The sequence below is a fragment of the Nomascus leucogenys genome, chromosome 15 (assembly GCF_006542625.1).
Source record: "Nomascus leucogenys isolate Asia chromosome 15, Asia_NLE_v1, whole genome shotgun sequence".
Lineage (NCBI taxonomy): Eukaryota > Metazoa > Chordata > Mammalia > Primates > Hylobatidae > Nomascus > Nomascus leucogenys.
Genome location: NC_044395.1, coordinates 8,700,016 through 8,713,391, shown reverse-complemented (window position 1 = coordinate 8,713,391; position 13,376 = coordinate 8,700,016). Strand labels below are relative to the sequence as shown.

The following is a 13,376-nucleotide window of genomic DNA, read 5'->3' as shown; positions in this document are numbered from 1 at the left end:
TTACAGGCATGAGCCACCATGCCTGACCAGAATATTCTTTATTGTAAAATTTAAAGCTATAATTTCAACGTCTTGAAGTTATAGATCTATTTAGATTTTCCATTTCTCCTGGAGTCAATTTGGTATAAACAGTCAATAAAGACTACAAGACCAGTTTAAGTAGATTTTTCAGTTTGAGTGTCCTGGATCATGTACACAATCATGAATGTGAAGTCTGTCTGCATGAAGAATCATCTGTGGTTATAAATTCTTAGGAGGTTTTCTCCTTCCCTCTGGAACAACAGTTGAAGCAGGCAAGTTTCCTAATCACCTTCTCTCCTTTAGCAGGGCAGCATTTTTCTTTTTTAAAAATAGTTGGCCCGGCCAGGCATGGTGGCTCACGCCTACAATCCTAGCACTTTGGGAGGCCAAGGCGAGCAGATCACCCGAGGTCAGGAGTTCAAGACCAGCCTGACCAACATGGCGAAACTCCGTCTCTACTAAAAATACAAAAAAATTATCTACGTGTGGTGGTAGGTGCCTGTAATCCCAGCTACTCAGGAGGCTGATGCAGGAGAATTGCTTGAACCCGGGCGGCGGAGGTTGCAGTGAGCCGAGATCGCGCCATTGTACTCCAGCCTGGGCGACAGAGCAAGGCCTGTATCCAAAAAAAAAAAATAAAATAAAATAAAAAATGTTGTCCCCTTCATTGAGCTAGTGGACCTTCAGGGATCTTAGCTCTATGGAAATTTTTGTATCTTAATTCCTCTTTACATAAGCTCAAGTCTTGTCTCTTGTCCCTTGAATCGTGTCCTACACATCTAGAGATCAGCAATGGCCCTTAAAATAGCTTCCACCTTAAAAATCCCCTTACCACTCTATAGATTCAAACTCCCACATCATTTTTGGTTCTTGCAAATTTTACTTTTTTGAGAGCTCAGCAACGTAACTAAAAGAATGTTTTAAATTTTACATCCAGAATGTAGCTGACTTGTTTTCAGTTTAGTCTGTCATAATCCCTGAAATGGAAGTGGGAAGTATCCAGTCCTTCTTTAGACTAAAAAAGAAAAGATTTGGGAGGTTTTTTTTTTTTTTTTGAGACAGAGTCTCACTCTGTCACTCAGGCTGGAGTGCAGTGGCACAATCTTGGCTCATTACAACCTCCACCTCCGGGTTCAAGCCATTCTCCTGCCTCAGCCTCCCGAGTAGCTGGAATTATAGGCGCCTGCTGCCACACTCAGCTAATTTTTGTATTTTTAATAGAGATGGGGTTTCACCATGTTAGCCAGGCTAGTCTCAAACTCCTGACCTCAAGTGATCCACCCGCCTTGGCCTCCCAAAGTGTTGGGATTACAGGTGTGAGCCACCGCACCTTGCATGGGAGAAATTTTAAAATTTCTAGAAAACAATTGAATAGGGCTTTATAATAAATGAGTAAGCTAATATAGCATTGTCTAGTAGAACTTCCTTTGATAATGAAAATGTTCTCCATCTGTGCTCATACGATAACCACAAGTGGCTACCAAGCACTTGCAAAGTGGCTAGTGTAACTGAGGAAATGAATTTTAACTGTGCTACCATAAAGATTCCTTTCACTCTGAGGTCTGGTATTTAATAGAACCTCTGGTAGCTGAGGCTTCCTATGAGCTCATCCTTTCCTTGAAACAGGCATTCGTTTTTTTTTTAGAGACAAAGCCTCGCTCTCTTGCCCAGGCTGGAGTGTGGTGGTGTGATTATAGCTCACTGCAGCCTCAAACTCCTGGACTCAAGTGATCCTCCCACCTCAGCCTCCTGAGTAGCTGGGACTACAGGTGTGAGCCACCACATGGGGCATGAGCCAGGCTTTTTGAAGAGTAGAATTCTGGTTTTATATTTTAATCAAAATTATACTCATATTGATGGATTTTGCCGCTAATGAATACATTTCTCTATTTCATTTCAAATGTTTCTCTTTTGCTCATTATATTTTAGCTACACAGGTCATTCCTTTTTTTTGAGACAGTCTTGCTCTGTCACCCAGGTTGAAGTGCAGTGGCATGATCTTGGCTCACTGCAACCTGCAGTGAGTTCAAGTGATTCTCCTGCCTCAGCCTCCCAGGTAGCTGGGATTACAGGCACACACCACCACACCCGGCTAATTTTTGTATTTTTAGTACAGACTGTGTTTCACCATGTTGGCCAGGCTGGTCTCGAACTCCTGATCTGAAGTGATCTGCCCGCCTCGGCCTCCCAAAGTGCTGGGAAAGTGCTGGGATTACAGGTGCAAGCCACTGTGCCCGGCGGTCATTCCTATTTTTTAAAAATGTCAAGCACATTACTGCTCTAGGGTCTTTGACAGCTAATATTTACTCTGCCTGGGCTCTTCATATGGCTGGTATAGCTGGTTCCTTCTCATCTTTCAAGTCTCAGCTCAAATGTCACCTTTTGAGAGGCTGTCCATGATCATCTTATCTAAAGGGCTTGGCCAGGCATAGTGGCTCATGCCTGTAATCCCAGCACTTTGGGAGGTGGGCAGGTCACCTGAGGTCAGGAGTTTGAGACCAGCCTGGCCAACATGGCAAAACCCCATCTCTACTAAAAATACAAAAATTAGCCAGGTGTGCTAGTGTATGCCTGTAATCCCAGCTACTCAGGAGGCTGAGGCAGAAGAGTCACTTTAACCTGGGAGGTGAAGTTGCAGTGAGCCAAGATTGCGCCACTGTACTCCAGCCTGGGTGACAGAGTGAGACTGTCTCAAAGAAAAAAAAGGGTGGGGGGGCTCCTATCCCCAGGCTCTTTCACACTGTCCAGTTTTGTTCTATTAACAATACTTGGCCGGGCACGGTGGCTCACGCCTGTAATCCCAGCACTTTGGGAGGCTGAGGTGGGTGGATCACGAGGGCAGGAAATCGAGACCATCCTGGCAAACACGGTGAAACCCTGTCTCTACTAAAAATACAAAAAATTAGCCGGGCGTGGTGGCAGGCACCTGTAGTCCCAGCTACTTGAGAGGCTGAGGCAGGAGAATGGTGTGAACTCGGGAGGTGGAGCTTGCAGTGAGCTGAGATCGCACCACTGCACTCCAGCCTGGGCGACAGAGCCAGACTCCGTCTCAAAAAAAACAAAAAACAAAAAACAAGAAACAGTACTTAATCATTATTTTGTTTACCTCATGTACCCCATTTGAATATACATTTTATGGAAGAAGAGGCCTCGATGTCTTGCTTAGAACTAATAGCGGCTGGCACATGGAAAATGGAGACCTGGAAAGGTTAAGAGACTTTTCCGAAGTTGCACAGCTAGTCAGTGTTGAGGCCCGACTTCATGGCTCTCAATTCTGGGCTCTTTTTGTTAAAGCATAGCTACTTTGGCAGGGTGCGGTGGCTCACGCCTGTAATGCCAGCTTTTTGGGAGGCCCAGGCGGGCGGATCACGAGGTCAGGAGTTCGAGACCAGCCTGGCCAACATAGTGAAACCCCGACTCTACTAAAAATACAAAAAATTAGCCGGGAGTGGTGGCAGGCGCCTGTAATACCAGCTACTCAGGAAGCTGAGGGAGGAGAATCGCTTGAACCTGGGAGGCAGAGGTTGCAGTGAGCCGAGATCGCGCCATTGCACTCCAGCCTGGGTGACAGATCCTAAGTCTCTCCTAACTGCTTTCTGCATCACACACACACGTACACAAAATAGTCTTTTATCCAACTCCTAATCTGTATTTCTGGTAGAAGTAATCCAAAAATCAAACTAACACATGGTACACTTTGTTATTGACCAAAAACTGACTGTAAATTGCATCTTGTTGCTAATGTTGAAAATGGCAAAAACTGTCCCACACCCATGAGATCTGTCTGAAAACCTAAACTCAAATCACTGGCAAAATCAATGTGTGGCTGACTGAAGCGATGTAAGTGCCAACTCCTTTTTTTTTTTTTTGAGACGTATTCTCGCTCTGTCGCCAGGCTGGAGTGCAGTGGTGCGATCTCGGCTCACTACAATACTCCGCCTCCCGCGTTCAAGCGATTTTCCTGCCTCAGCCTCCCGAGTAGCTGGGACTACAGGCGCGGGCCCCCACGCCCGGGTAATTTTTGTATTTTTAGTAGAGACGGGGTTTCACCATGTTGGCAAGGATAGTCTCGGTATCTTAACCTCGTGATCCGCCCACCTCGACCTCTCAAAGTGCTGGGATTACAGGCGTGAGCCACCGCGCCCGTCCTTAAGTACCAACTCTTCACAAAATTTAGATCTGTTAAATAACACCAGCGAAAAACGGGCTAACCAGAAACAATGGTCACCAAAGAAACCCTCAACAGCAGAAGTTACAAGTAATAATTTTATATGGCAAAAAAAAAAAAAGAGAAACGAAACCCTGGGAGACGATTCATACTGCAAATCATATCCCCGGGTAGCAGGGCAGAAATACAGGCAAACCAGATAGAGAGGAGGGGGATGCCTCTAGCCCGGAAATAAGTGGGTGTTGGAAATGGTTCTTCTGGCCGTATTCGTTTACCTTTCTTGTCAGCAGAAAAGTACTGAGTCTACAAAGTAAAAAACTGACCATGATGAAAATTTCTGCAAAGTAATTAAAATGGGAGAAAAATGGAAATGGCTTAAATACTCGGTATAAAAAATCGACCAAGGAATCAAATGGGCTCACGGATTTGCGTCAGAAACGTTGCTTCCCCGATAACTGGTCAACGTCGGTGTAACTATGATTAAAATGTCAGTATTCAAACAAGGCCTCCAACACTCCCGTGGCCCAAGGGGGTCTTCGGCTCCCACCCCGGGGCGTGGGCCTGGGGGTCCCTCTTCACTGCGCAGCCACCTCTAGCCCGCCGCTTTCGGGACTCTCAGCCTTCTTTTCCCTTCCCTGAGGGCCGGCCGGCACCACAACGGGGCCAAAAGCAGTAACTTGGTTGAAAGGCGCGCCCTGGGACAGGTCAGCGGGCTCCGCCATGCGCGGCACGCAGCCCGCAGGAGCGGGTGGGCGAGCAGGGTACGCCGGGAGTCAGCAGCCCAGCCGGGCCGCTAGACTCGGGCTAGGGGCGGGGCCAGAGCAGGGGGCGCAGGCGCACACCGCCTCCCGGGCAGCATGGCGGATGCAGCTCCTCAACTCGGGAAGAGAAAGCGCGAATTGGACGTGGAGGAGGCCCACGCCGCCAGCACTGAGGAAAAGGAGGCAGGAGTTGGAAATGGTACCTGTGCTCCTGTCCGCTTACCGTTCTCCGGCTTCAGACTGCAGAAAGTGCTGAGGGAGTCTGCGCGGGACAAAATCATTTTCCTACACGGGAAGGTACCAGGAGGCAACCCTGAGGTGGGATGCGGGAAGCAGTGAACCAATCATCGCCTCGAAGGCAGATTTTTTTCGGATCTCGGCTGGAAAATACCAATCATTATCACTCGAGGGAGGCGGGAGTGTGCCACTAGAATGCATAAAGGGGCGGTGAAAGGCGGCAAGATTGCCCTTGAAATTAAGGCAATGAACACATCTAGCTCTAATTTTTCTAATGTTTCCTTCACTAGAAATATCTACTAGGAGAGTGCATTGCAGATTAAAGATCACATGTTACATTCCCCAAGCCATTTATCATCCATTTATGTATATAGGGACTAGGAACCCAGTAAATGTTAGATGTCTCGCTCATCCCTGTTCCTGGAAACGACATGAGACTGTAGGAGATGTGATCTCTGCCTTACACGACTTCAGCCCTAACAGGAGAACAACATATTATAATTGTTAATTCAGTTCTACGCACGCACTTTCACGCATGCCAGATACTAAGCTAGGTACTGGGGATGTGGAAATGAAAGTTACCATCCCTGATCTTCAGGACTACGGAATATTTCTGGCGAGACAGATACACACAGCTTGCTCCAATACCAACGTGCTCAGCAGTCTGGCAGGGGCTGAGGGAGAGATGGAGACCATTCCAGGAACTAGTGAGGAGGCCTAGCCAGGGCAGATATGGGGGTTCCCCAGAACTACTAGCAGGAACAGCAGGAACTCTCACCTTTGGGAGGATCAGGGAACCTTGGCCTAGGCTTCCACGAGTATCTGGTTTTTAAATTTTTATTTATTTATTTATTTAGAGACAGAGTCTCTCCTCTCTGTCGTTCAGGCTAGAGTGCAGTGATGTGATCTCGGCTCACTGCAACCTCCGCCTCCTGAGTTCAAGCGATTCTCCCTGCCTCAGCCTCCCAAGTAGCTGGGATTACAGGCCCCCGCCACCATGCCCAGCTAATTTTTGTATTTTTAGTAGAGACGGGGGTTTCACCATGTTGGCCAGGCTAGTCTCGAACTCCTGACCTCAGGTGATCCGCCTGTCTCTGCCTCCCAAAGTGCTGGGATTACAGGCGTGAGTCACCGCACCCGGCTTTTTTTTTTTTTTTTTTTTTTTGAGATGGAGTTTCGCTCTTGTTGTCCAGGCGGGAGTGCAATGGCACTATCTTGGCTCATTGCAACCTCCACTTCCTGGATTCAAGCGATTCTGCTGCCTCAGCCTCCCGAGTAGCTGGGATTACAGGCATCTGCCACCATGTCCAGCTAATTTTTGTATTTTTAGTAGAGATGGGATTTCACCATGTTGGCCAGGCTGCTCTTGAACTCCTGACCTCAGGTGATCCACCCACCTCTGCCTCCCAAAGTGCTGGGATTACAGGCGTGAGCCACTGTGCCGGGCCTTGTTTTGTTTTTGTTTTTGTTTCTTGTTTTCTGTTTTCTGTTTTTTGTATGAGGTTCTGTCTGTTTCTCTCAGCCCAGCTGTCTTCAGTGTGCAGCACCTGTTGAAGGTGTTAGTCATGAGAGCCTTCGAGCTAGGAGTCACTTGGGAGACCTAGATTCTAGTTTCTGTTTCAATGCTGACTGTTCATGTGACCTTGGGCAAGTCACTCAAGGTCTGTTTTTCATCTTCTGAAATGGGGAGAACTTGACAGAGGTCTTGTAAGTCTAAAATGGAAGACAACTGAGAAGGCTTGTATTCTGGGGAAGAAAGGTGTGAGAACTGCCACAAGGATTTGGGTGAAGATGCCTTCTCTGGCTGGGCGTGGTGGCTCACACCTGTAATCCCAGCACTTTGGGAGGCCGAGGCAGGCATATCATTTGAGGTCGGGAGTTCAAGACCAGCCTGGCCAACATGGTGAAACCCCATCTCTACTAAAAATACAAAAATTAGCCAGGTGTGGCAGCATGTGCCTGTAATCCCAGCTACTCAGGAGGCTGTGGCAGGAGAATTGCTTGAACCCAGGAGGTGGAGGTTGCAGTGAGCCGAGATCATGCCATTGCACTCCAGCCTGGGCAACAGAGCAGCACTCCATCCCCCGCTTCGCCAAAAAAAAAAAAAAAGGAGATGCCTTCTCTGAGAAAAGAAATGTGAGTGCCATTGGCTAGACTTCCCCAGAGGGAAGACTTCAGGGAAGGAAATCCCAAGTACTGGGATTTCAAAGGCCCTGGAAGCTTCTGTCTTGCTCTCCAGAGTCTCATCGTGGTTCTGCCCTTGAGCCCACTGATGATGCCTCTGCCCACAGGTGAATGAGGCCTCTGGGGATGGGGATGGAGAGGATGCTGTTGTGATCCTGGAGAAGACGCCATTTCAGGTGGAACAGGTGGCTCAGCTCCTGACGGGCAGCCCTGAGCTCCAATTGCAGTTCTCCAATGATATCTACAGCACCTATCACTTGTTCCCTCCAAGACAACTGAATGGTGAGCAAGAGGTGGCCAGGGTGGCTGTATGGAGGAAGAATGGGATGGTGGGAAATTAGGTGGTATGGTGACCAGACTCTCTATACCTGATTTGCATATTCTAGTACAATAGGGAGATTACTTCCCTAGGGGACATTTGGCCATCGGTGAAGACATTTTTGATTGTCAGAATCGGGGGTAGTGGTGGGGTGTTGCTTCTGGCATCTAGTGGGTGGAGACCAAGAATGCTGCTAAGCACCTTACAATGTACAGGACAGGCTCCCACAGCAAAGTAATGTCAATAGTGCTGAAACTCAGAAACCTGGCCAGGCGCGGTGGCCCACACCTGTAATCCTAGCACTTTGGGAGGCCAAGGCGGGCAGATCACCTGAGGTCAGGAGTTCGAGACCAGACTCTTGGCCAACATGGTGAAACCTCATCTCTACTAAAAATACAAAATTTAGCTGGGCATGGTGGTGTTCACCTGTAATCCCAGCTACTTGGGAGGCTGAGATGGGAGACTCGCTTGAACCCAGGAGGCAAAGGTTGCAATGAGCCGAGATTGTGCCACTGTACTCCAGCCTGGGTGATGGAGCAAAACCCTATCTCAAAAAAAAAAAAAAAAAAGAGAAACCTTGTTCTAGTGTAGTATGTTTTAGGGAGAGAATGTGATTCATGGGATAGAATAATAGATTTTTTGTTTTTGGGATGGAGTCTTACTCTGTTGCCCAGGCTACAGTGCAGTGGTGCGATCTCGGCTCACTGCAACCTCCGCCTCACAGGTTCAAGCAATTCTCCTGCCTCAGCCTCCCGAGTAGCTGGGATTACAGGTGCCCGCCACCACGCCCAGCTAATTTTTGTATTTTTAGCAGAGACAGGGTTTCCATCATGGCCAGGCTGGTCTTGAACTCCTGACCTCGTGATCCACCCGTCTTGGCCTCCCAAATTGCTGTGATTACAGGTGCGAGGCACCATGCCCGGCCAGAATAATAGATTAATCTACTAATTGAATGATAAAAATTGTCAACAACACTTAGGAAATCCTTACTATCGTGCCAGTCAGCATTCCAAGTAATCTACATGTATTAACACAGTTAATCCTCAAAACAGCCCTCTTGTAAGGAGGACTTTACGAACGAGGAAACCGGTTTTTGAAAGGTTAAATAACTTGTCCAAAATCCCACAGCCAGTAGGTGGCAGGAAAGCTAAGCTTTTTCAGTAGACCGGGGTCTTGTTCACTGTACTCATTCTGTGGGCCGGCCAGCATGTCTGGTGCTGCAAAAATCAGTCACTTCCCTGAAGGAACCTACTTTCTGGTGGGAGAGACAACTAGTGAGATCAAGGGGGATGGGAGAGAAGGGCAAGAACTCGTGGGTTAAAAGGCAGAGATTTGTTTTTCATTGCAAGCATTTCTTAATTTATTAAAAAGAATATTCCATGCCAAAAGCCGGGTGTAACGTGCATTTTTTCTCAAGATGGTTAGATTTTGTAGGCAGCTTTGTTGGCAGCATGAGGGAGACTGGTTGACCTTAAAGATTCCTTCCAACCAGCAAATTCTGGAATCTGTTTTACAGCACATGGTGACTTTGTCATATCCTTCTGTCTTCTTGTTTGCCCTCCAGCATTTAAGAGCAGTCTGGCATTGCAGATATCCTGCCCCACAGTCTTTTGATAGATATTCTTTTCTGCCCTCCATGAAAGGGTGCTATTGTTGTCCTTTGTAAATATATGTGAACACTTGATGGTGAGACAAGAAAACCTTTCATGACTTAATGCAAAACAGCCTGTCTTCCATTGAGCGAAAGCCAGATTAATTGGTGCAAGTTGATGGAAATGGACAGCTGTATTTACTTTCTCAGGCATTGGCGTTTAAGCAAATGTATTCCTTAGCACAGGGCGGCAGAAGAATGACAGAAGGCACCGTGGCCAAACACAACTTCGGGTGGCCCCCGCATTAAAAGCTCTGGGGGCTATTATTTTACTGCCACACCCTTTCCCTCACCTTCCGAAATCCCTCTACCCACCCTTCCCACCCTTGGCCAAAATTCAGAAGGTTCTGCCCAACAGATGAACCCTGTGGAATTCACAGGCTCTCCTTTTTGTTTTCCCAGTCCTTCTGTGGCATTGCACACAAATGGAGGTAGTCCCTGCCCACTCTTCCTGTTTCTATTGTTTTTCCCAAGATAAGCACTGAAAGAGGCAGTGGGTTATTGGCCCACCACAAGTCCTTGTTCCCACTCAAAACCCCACCCACCTGGTAGCCTCAGATCTTAGTTCATCTTTTCTTTTCCTGCCTTCTTTTTTTTTTCTGAGACGGAGTTGTGCTCTTGTCACCCAGGCTGGAGTGCAATGGCATGTTCTCGGCTCACTGCAACCTCCGCCTCCCAGGTTCAAGTGGTTCTCCTCCCTCAGCCTCCCGAGTAGCTGGGATTTACAGGCACATACCACCAAGCCCAGCTAATTTTTGTATTTTTAATAGAGATGGGGTTTCCCCATGTTGGCCAGGCTGGTCTCGAACTCCTGACCTCAGGCGATCCAAAGTGTTGGGATTACAGTTACAGGCATGAGTCACTGCCCCTGGCCTTCCTGCCTTCTTGGCATGTAAGTCATCCCTCAGTATCCACTGGGGATTGGTTCCAGGATTCTGCTCGGATACTAAAATCTATGGATCCTCAAGTCCCTGATATAAAATGGTGTAGTATTCACATGTACCCTAAGCACATCCTCCTACCTGCTACAATGTAAATGCTATGTAAATAGTTGTTATACCATGTTTTTTAGGTAATAATTACAAAAGTCTGTGTTCAGTACAGACGCAATGTCCTTTTTTTAAGTATTTTTATTCTTCATTTGGTTGAATCCACAGATATGGAACCCACAATATGGAGGGCCGACTGTACATGCGGTGCCTTTCACTCCTGCTTTTCCTACCAAAACTAGGGATGGGGATTTGGAAGTCGCAGTGTTTTGCTTCAGGGCCCGGTTACTCCCTTGTTTAGCTGCACACCTTGTCCCTGGGTGATATTCGAGGTCAGGATTGGCAAACTTTTTCTGTCAAAAACCAAAGAGTAAATATTTTAGGCCTTGTGAGGCACAAATGGTCTGTCTCCTCTTCTTCTTTTCCTCCCATCTTCCTCCCCAACACCTTCTTCTTCTGCCTTTTCCGCCTTCTCCTTCCTTCTTCTTTTTCTCAACCCCTGTGAAAATGAAAATATCACTCTTGGTTTGCTGATTGTAAAAATAGAGGCCCAGCTGGCCATAGTTTGTTAACCTCTGTTCCAGATTTTTACCACTCAAAGTGTGGTTTGTGAACCAGCAGTATTGGCACCACCTGGGAGCCTGGTAGAAACAGAATCTCTGCCCCGTTTCAGACTACAGAATCATCGGAGTCTGCACTTTAGCACAACTCCCTGGTGAGCCATATGCACGTAAAACTTTGAGAGGCACTGGTCTTTAAAAAAAACACCATCTGTATGCCGGCGACGCCCACCTTTATTTCTCCATCCTTGACCTCTCCAAGAACTCCGGGCTCATATTGAAATAAACCCCTCCTTGACATTTCCATTTGTAGGTCTTATAGGTGCAATTCAAGAATCCGATGCGCTAATGTACTTAAAAGCACTGAGCACATATTAAGTAGTAGCTGCTATTATTAGTCTCATGTGCCTGGCCCCATGCCGTGTACTGTAGCTTCAGAGATGAGTAAGATACCATCCTTGTCCTCACAGTCTTGTTTGGGGTCAGGGGTGGGGACATAGTGGTGAAAAGAGGAGAGTTTGGTCACTGCCTGGATATAAGGGGTGAGGTCCTCGAAGGTTGGAGCCATGTCACCCATATTAGGTGCTTTCAGTAAGTGAAGAATGAACCCACAGACTGACCTATGTGTAGATTTGTTTTCCTGTGGGCTGGGCATTCCACAGCCACAAGGTGGCAGCATTGCCAAAATAGTCCTGTGGCCCACTCCAACTGTCCCCTCTGTGGGACGGCCAGGTAAGTCAGAGCCTAGGACCTCCCTCTCCAGTCCCAGCCTTGGAGTCAACTCAATGCTGCCCACCCCGAGGGCCCTGAATGTGCAGTTCCTGCAGCCTCAGCCCTCTGTCCCCCTGCATGGTTGTGCCTTTGAGTTTTTCTGCTGTCTCTGGCTGCTTCTCTAGACCTCCTTCCTAGAATACTGTTTGCCTAGGGGAGCCCCCACCCCTCATTTCTGAGCTGGCCACAGTAGAAATCATGGGCTCAGCTGATTTTTTTCTGGTATTTCTCTGGTCACTGGCAACTTTCTTTTTCTCTTCAAGTCCAGAGGCTTTGCAATCTCCTCATTCATTTATCCCCTCCACGTTCTCAGCTGACTGCAAGAGGCTGTTCCTGTGAGCCACTCATCTTCCAGCTGCAATGTCCATCCCCATCCCAATGACATAATGGAGAGAGCATGGGCTTTAGGAGTTAGTCATGCTGGGGCACTCATGCTTTCTCATGGTGTGCGCTGGGGCAGCAACGTGCTGGTTCTGAGTTTTAGCACAGCGCCAGTGCTGAGAACGAGCCTCACGTCCGACAGACCTGGGTGCAAATCCTGCCTTTGCCATTTGCTAACCATGAGGACCTGGGACATTTCTTTATTCACTTAACAAATGTGAAGTGTCTGCTATGTGCCAGCTGCTCTAGTAGAAGCGAGGTCTGTGTTGGTGAAGATAACCGATGTCTCCCTGTTTTTGCAGTTCTAGTGGGGAAGGCAGACAGCCAACAAGGAAGCAGATGTCTGAGTGGCCATGAGCAGGAGAGAGCCTACTCAGACCAGGGCTCTAGGAGAGCTCTCTGCAGTGGGGATGACACCCAGGCGGAGACCTGAAGGAAGGGAAGAAGCCAGCTGTGCAAAGAGGGGAGAACACTGTGGGCTGAGGAACAGCATGTGTTCTGAGAATGGAAAGAAGAACAGAAATGAGGCTGTTATGTCAGGAGTGATGGGGTGGGATGGTGGCAGGGGTGTGTACTACAGATGAAGTTGGGGAAGTAGCTTCAGTTATTTTCTCTGTTAGGTTAGAAACTGAACTTACCTCAGTGGGACGGTTATGAAACAGATAAGGAAGTTTTCACAACTTTTTTTAGCCACTGCCCGCAGTGAGAGATACGTTTCACATTATGATCTATTACACATGGACTAATAGACATGAATAGAAATGAAACTTGTTTTTTTTTTTTTTTTTTTTTTTTGAGACGGAGTCTCGCTCTGTCGCCCAGGCTGGAGTGCAGTGGCGCAATCTTGGCTCACTGCAAACTGCGCCTCCCGGGTTCACGCCATTCTCTTGCCTCAGCCTCTCCGAGTAGCTGGGACTACAGGTGCCCGCCACCACGCCTGGCTAATTTTTTGTATTTTTTAGTAGAGACGGGGTTTCACCGTGGTCTCGATCTCCTGACCTCGTGATCCGCCCGCCTCGGCCTCCCAAAGTGCTGGGATTACAAGCGTGAGCCACCGCGCCCGGCCCTGAAACTTGTTTTTGAGATGGAGTTTTGCTCTTGTCGTCCAGGCTAGAGTGGAATGGCGCGACATTGGCTCACTGCAACCTCCGCCTCCTGGGTTCGAGTGATTCTCCAGCCTCAGCCTCCCGAGTAGCTGGGATTACAGGCACCCGCCACCACACCTGGCTAATTTTTGTATTTTTAGTACAGACAGGGTTTCACCACATTGCCCAGGCTAGTCTTGGACTCCTGACCTCAGGTGATCCACCCGCCTCAGCCTCCCAAAGTGCTGG

General features: G+C 48.0%; 1 protein-coding gene across 1 annotated transcript in view; it reads left to right on the top strand.

The window, feature by feature from the left end:
* Window positions 1-4,141: 4,141 nt before the first annotated feature.
* The window catches only part of DCPS (decapping enzyme, scavenger), a 48,674-nt gene continuing 39,439 nt past the window's right edge, over window positions 4,142-13,376 (top strand). The window contains exons 1-2 of the mRNA XM_003253370.4: window positions 4,142-5,247; window positions 7,479-7,653. Coding sequence (XP_003253418.1) covers window positions 5,047-5,247; window positions 7,479-7,653 — 376 coding nt within the window. The 5' untranslated portion in view covers window positions 4,142-5,046. The remainder of the gene's footprint in view (window positions 5,248-7,478; window positions 7,654-13,376) is intronic.